Below are 6,667 nucleotides of genomic sequence, written 5' to 3' on the forward strand. Positions count from 1 at the left end.
GTTTCTGTTATGTTACAGTAAGAAATGGTTGGTTTAGATCATATCCTTGGATGGGAAAATTTTTCTAAGATGTCGTGCTGTGATGAATTGAGGCAGGTCTGCTTACGTATTTATTGATATTGCTGTATGCACTTGTCCTTATGTCTTCAAATACAACTTCTGTTTTCACATGGAAGTACCTATATACAGTCAAGTAACTTTCTGGTTTTAGTTACGTACCAAAATAACATTGTTACACAGACATCGCTTATGATGTGCAATGAAACACTTTAGTGAACCTGAGCTGCTTTTTTAAAAACCAAAACAAAAAACCCCACCATTTTTTATCAGTTTGGATGTTACAGCCGGGCAGAGAAGTTCCTTCAAGTGGCTTAATGAAGATTTGATTGTTTCATTTTGCTTATCTGGAGAGTGTGTGGATTACCTCTGTCAATATTGGGCATGATAAATGAAGGCTGGGCACTTGGAGAGTGATTTGAATTACTTGAGCTGTTCAGGGGTCGAGAAGTGACTTGGTTACAAGAGGCGTTACGAGGAGAAAATGCTGAGGGCCTTTTGGATCTCCTGAGGTAGTGGATCATGATGCAGATCAATGACTAGAAACTGATATTGAACGCATTTATATGTGAGACTGGCATCAAGCTAGCAAAGAAGTGGTTGTCTTTTGATCAAGCTTTGAAGCTAGCGGGAAGATGTTCTTTGGCCATACACAAATAGAAATTACAAAGTTGAGGTAGGATCGCTGGGTGAAGTGCAGTGGCCTGGGATTACGTAGAGGGTTGGAGAAGGTGATGTAATTGTTCTTTTGGGAGAGTAAATCAATAGGGGGGGAAAAAAGGTCTTGATACTTCTGCCACCTTATTTTAGCCAAAACAAGAGAAATTTAGGAGTTAGGTTAGGTCATTCTATTCGTGCCACCCTAGTTTCTTAAGCTTGGTACAATGTTTTGTCAAAAGTCCTGCAAAAAAACCTATTTACTGGCCAGTGCTCTGCCCTGTATGGTTGTACGTGCACAGTGTGTGTTGATGACACTGGTTTCCAAAAGCCTCTTGAGTTCATGTGACGGGGACCCTCGCCTGCTTTCTGGCAATACTGAGTCTTGGGTAAAGACTTACTTTAATGCATGTCATTGTTTACGACTAGTACAAAGCAGCGTAGATGAGTATTTTTAGTTACTTTGTTTCTCGTGTTTTTCTCACCTATGTTTCTGTTTTAACTTCTAGATTTCGGATCTTTGTTTGACTTGGAAAATGATCTTCCCGATGAGCTGATCCCCAATGGCGAGTTGGGCCTTTTAAACAGCAGTGGGAACCTTGTTCCAGATGCAGCTTCCAAACACAAACAACTTTCTGAACTTCTAAGGGGAGGCAGCGGCTCTTCCTTAAACCCAGGAATTGGAAATGTGAACTCAAATAGCCCTGTCCAGCAGGGAGTTGGTAGTCAAGTTCAAGGGCAGCCGAACAGTGCTAATATCGGTAATCTGGGTGCTATGGGTAAGAGCCCTTTAAACCAGGGAGACTCTTCTGCTTCAGGCCTGGCAAAGCAAGCAGCCAGCACCTCCGGACCTACCACACCTGCATCACAAACTCTGAACTCTCAAGCACAAAAACAAGTGGGGATGGTGACGAGCAGCCCTGCAACATCACAGACTGGACCTGGGATATGTATGAATACTAATTTCAGTCAGACACACCAGAGTCTTCTCAACAGTAATTCTGGTCACAGTTTAATGAATCAGCCTCAGCAAGGACAAGGGCAGGTAATGAATGGATCTCTTGGGGCAGCTGGAAGAGGAAGGGGAGGAGGAATGCAATATCCTGCCCCTGCCATGCAGGGGAATGCAGGCAGTGTGCTGGCAGAGACTTTAACCCAAGTATCTCCACAGATGGCTGGTCACACCGGACTGAACACAGCACAGACAGGAGCAATGACTAAAGTATGTACATATCATTTAATGTATTCTGTTTATTATACTTGTTTTTTCTCCATGCAGGTGTTTAGAAAACATAGTAGATTCTTTTCTGGAACAGAACTAAAGAATGCACTTTCTTGAGGCTGTAGTTACCAGTTTCAGTCACCAGTGGTAGCAGGAAAGCAAGATAATTGAAACAGTATTTCTCATGTAATCAGAAATGAAAGCACTTGTTGAAAAACACATCCTTGAAGTTAAAAGTTGGATAGTATCTTAGCAGGGTGAATTAGAAAAGAGGAGTGTAATCCTGCAAAAAGGAAGCAGATGATAACTTCTGTGCAGCATCTCAATTTAGCTGCCAGACAACAATATCTTCTAAAGCAATTTGAAAGCTGTTAGAGAAATATTTGTAGATGGAAGGGAGAGGTGTAGCAATTGGTCCTCTTGTCAAGGACCACTGTCAACAGCTGTGCAGTGAATGCTCTTCAGATATAGAGGAACTGATCTGAAAATATTAAATTTCACGTAGATTGCCAAGCTAATGCAAACTCTGCGAAAGGGAAAGGCAGTCTCTGGGAAAAAAGTCTACTTTGGTGGCCATTGCAGATCGGGGCAGGGAATACAGATACTTGGAAGTGTCTGTAGTCATGGGGCACTGCTCTGGTCCCTGCTTGATACAGTCTGCCTTTTAGTTCTTAATTTTCCAGGTGTGATCTTAGAGAAGTGTTACGATTGCTGCTCCTCCTGTCTTTCAGTTGGTTAGCAGCGTGCCTCATCTCTCATCTGTGTTGCTTTGGTCCAGTTCCTTCCTGAAACGTTGATGGCAAACCCTTTCTGTTCTGATGTGTAGAAAAATATAATTCAATCTCTGATATTTTATCTAGTCATACATCGCTAGTCATTATCACTGTAGTTTATTAACATGTAAGTGTTAATTCATTAATGTGTTGGCAATCATGGAAAAAATTGCCTGACATAGAAGAAATCACGTTCTCTGAAGAAATGCTGACATCATGGAGTACTGTATAGTTCATTTTAATTTTTGAAAATAAAAACATCAAAAGCATTCTCTTTGCACCAGAGGAGATCCCTTTGCTTAAGCAAGGGATGCTTATGGTCTGACTGCAGGTCGTGTGACAGTGGATATAGCTGTCTCCAGCCTCCAAATTGGCTAAATTTGTTCTGTCAAGGGGACTGGTCTTCACAGAAAGAAATTCAGCTTATCTTTGTTTTGTTTTTCTTTGAAATTTGTGGGAAGAGTGACAAGTTCTAATTATCTGGCTTATTTCTATAAACTTGTGGTTATTGAAGTTCTTAGGAGTAGATTTTTTTCTAGTCGCTATGCAGTTATATGATGACACTACTGATTCCTTTATGTGAACTAACTCAAGTACAATTACCCCAAAGCAAAGGGACTTGCCTAAGGTCTTCATCTGACGGAGAGTGGGGGAGGTTCTGTGATGTCTTGGTTTCTTTTGAACAAACCCACCCCTGGTAAGGAATAGGCCAGCACTCAGATAAATTCCATTTTTCAAGGACTTCAGTCTTAGCTTGATGCCAGCTGCAAATGGGATTCATCAGCTCGGGAAGGTGACCTGGACTTCCTCAGTTCGCATATGTTCAAGAAGTAAAGTAAAAGTTAATTTGGACAAGGAATACGTTGCAAAAGAATAGTGGAAGTGTTCTTATGCAAATCATTAGGTCGTCCTTGTATGTGCAGTGCTGTGCTTAGCACTGGTGATGCATTTCCAGGAGATGAGAGCAAAATTAGTGCTTTTGGAAGTCCTTAGATACAAAGTTGTGTGGAGAAACTGAAAAGGTAGGACTGTTTAAGGACAGACCATAAGTGATAACATGGTGCTTTTGTGAAGGTGCTAGCACTCAAGAGAAAACAATTTTTAAAACTGGGCCAACTTGAAAAAATAGAAAATCTGGTGTTTTCCAGGGCTCTATTTCATGTTGAAGATGAAGCTTAAAAGCATTGTGGTTTTTAAAAAAAGTCTTACTTTATGTATATCTTAATTTTCTGCTAGTAAGAGAGCAAGTGAGCTTGATGTTTTACACAGATACTTTGTGTTTCCATGTTGGAACAAATTACTCCCTGAATTTTCTTCTGACAAGCAGAAGCAGTCTCTGCTTTTGCCATTCCCTTTAATAGGCATTGGAGGATTGGCGTCCTCTTCCAGTCTCTTCCCGCCCCCAGTTTATTGTCCTAATAGGATTATCAACCGTGATTGTGTGTTGGCTTTTTCTCTTATTGATGCTCCAGTTGTGATGAAAGCTTTTAAGAAAAGTAGAATCATAGAATCACTTTGGTTGGAAAAGACCTTTGAGATCATCGAGTCCAACCTTTAACCTAACCCTGCCATCCCACCACTAAACCCTGTCCCTAAGCACCTCATCCATCCTTCTTTTAAATACCTCCAGGGATGGGGACTCGACCACCTCCCTGGGCAGCCCATTCCAGAGCCTGACAGCCCTTTGGGTGAAGAAGTTCTTCCTAATATCTAGCCTAAACCTGCCCTGGCGCAGCTTCAAACCGTTCCCCCTTGTCCTGTCATCTGTTCCCAGGGAGCAGAGCCCGACCCCCCCCTCCCTACAGCCTCCTCTCAGGCAGTTGTAGAGGGCAATCAGGTCTCCCCTCAGCCTCCTCTTCTCCAGACTAAATAACCCCAGTTCCCTCAGCCGCTCCTTGTATGACTTGTGTTCCAGACCCCTCAAGAAACATTTTGGTGAGTTTGTTCTTCGGAAACTTAAATTTCTGCTGCAGGAGAATGTGGGTTAGTTTGGTTTTTCACCTCCTCTTCCCTGATGTTTACCACTGAATTTATACAGCTTAAAAGATTTGAAGACCAGCAATAAAAGTGGCAAGGCAGCTGATCTACCTAATAGTGAATGTGCCTGACAACTAAACAGCTTAAAATGTAGCTGCCATCAGGCTCAGAACTGTGTCAAGGCTGGAAGCAAATTCTCTAGGTGGTGACTGTAGCAATATATCTTAAGGGAAAGAAAGAGGTGAGAAATACAAATGCAGAAAAAAGAACTAAAAAGAACTTTTTAAACCAAGGTTTTCTCATTCTGTTTAAAATAAGTGATGTGCATCACTGATTAACCTCATTCAGGTATGGCTCAGAAGCCTGTTTTTCTCAATTCTGTGTGTTTATATGCAGTCTGTAGCACTCATGACCCTTTATGGTTTGGGACCAGTTTTGTTGGGCAAGACCCTGCTTCCTTGATGGTTTGTTCTAATCCTTTTTTAGTAAATGACTAATCAAGGGAAGTCCGTTGCCTTTTTTTTTTGTTTTTCTTTCTTTTGGTATGTTTTTATAAGCATTCTTTCTACTAAGAGAAAAAGAAGGCGAAAAAAAAAATCCAGAATCTGATCCCTTCACCTGCTCTCAGAAATAACTGGGCTTCATTTCATCTGGAGGATCATAAGCCAATATTGTTAATTTTGAGCTGGACTTGCCTTTTTGAGGCAGCTCTTGAAAAAATGAAAAGTATGCCAGAAATGAGCATGGTAACTCAAACTCGTGATGCGTGTGCTTGCGTAAGCTGAAGGTGGAGGATAAACCTTACACCTAACCAACTGAAAAGGTAATGAAAAATAACTGCTTCTTGATGTCAGAGGGCCATAAGGTGCTGACATCAAGATGAATGTTTTTCTGTTGGCAGGGAGAGATTAAAGCAAAATAATTCCTCAGTCCATAGAGACGTGAGCAAAGGATTTCATAGAATTCATATGATCCTCCAGAAGAAGCGACCTGTCAGTACAAGTTAAGCAGTAGCTATTAAAGTTGTAGTCATATTTTCTTGGGAGTATATAGCATGTTCTTGATCACCTAAAACGATTTGGAAATGGGGAGTAGAGTAGTCCCTGAGAAGGTTTTGTGAATTAAAGATGCAAAAACTTACTATGGGAAGGATTTTAGTTCTTCGTTGGCCGTGACTGTGCAGTTTGCATATTCAGATTTATTTAGAGCGCCTGCTTGTCTGAGATCATCTGGAACCCCTGAGGAAACCTCTCTTCTATGCTACTGTATATATCGCTGCTCCATTCGCTACCAGGCTCCTTTCCCGTAATGATTTTTCTTGTAACTGTGGCATTGTGGCCTTGTTTTCTTGGATGACACTACAAGGATAGTTTTCATTTGACTGGGTTGAAGTTCTTAAAGAAATCTTCTTAAAAGAGCAGAAGGATTCTTCTTTGAACAGTCATCTTGGCCGGGGATAGAGGAACAGATCATCTTGTCACAGTAATTTCCAGTAGCAACACAACTGTCCTTTTGTGTTGTACCGTGTTTTTTTGTGAAGTCCATTAAGGCCAGAAGATGTGTTCAAACCACCTAGAAAATCCTTTTAAATTAGAGTTTTGGGGGTTTTTTTTTTAAGATTGTTGGTTGCCGAACACGTTAAGCAGTAGCAAAGCTAAGCAGATGGTCTATTGCTTCCATAGAAATGAGCACTTCACTGCAAGCATGCTCTGTGCCTCATACGCTCCTGTCGCTGTGAGAGTTCATCTTTTTCAAATGAGGGAGACGAAGCCTTCGTACAGTTCATTGTGGCTGGCAAGAGCTTGAAGTTGTGTTTCTGTAGATTAGATGTGATATAGTCTCTTGCTGAGATGTATTCCCTTCGTCCTAACGCTGCTATCAAAGCTTGTGGAAAATGAGAACAAGATTTTGGGAAGTTCCTATTTATTTTGTACGGTTCTCAAACTTCCTTTTTGCACTCTGTTAAGAGTTGCGGCCAGCG

The 6,667-nt window shown here is 41.3% G+C and overlaps 1 protein-coding gene across 3 annotated transcripts in view; it reads left to right on the top strand.

Annotated features, from left to right (window-relative positions):
- Positions 1–1,390: 1,390 nt before the first annotated feature.
- Positions 1,391–6,667, top strand: part of LOC104121974 (CREB binding protein) — an 83,605-nt gene continuing 78,328 nt past the window's right edge. For 2 of the 3 annotated variants that reach the window (XM_035889664.1, XM_035889663.1), the window contains exon 1: positions 1,391–1,936. In XM_035889664.1, the coding sequence (XP_035745557.1) occupies positions 1,490–1,936 (447 nt within the window). In that variant the 5' untranslated portion in view covers positions 1,391–1,489. The remainder of the gene's footprint in view (positions 1,937–6,667) is intronic. The other variant, XM_009634046.2, reaches the window with a different exon arrangement.

This window comes from Egretta garzetta, unplaced genomic scaffold (genome assembly GCF_000687185.1).
Source record: "Egretta garzetta isolate BGI_Z169 unplaced genomic scaffold, ASM68718v1 scaffold372, whole genome shotgun sequence".
NCBI classification, from domain to species: Eukaryota; Metazoa; Chordata; class Aves; order Pelecaniformes; family Ardeidae; genus Egretta; species Egretta garzetta.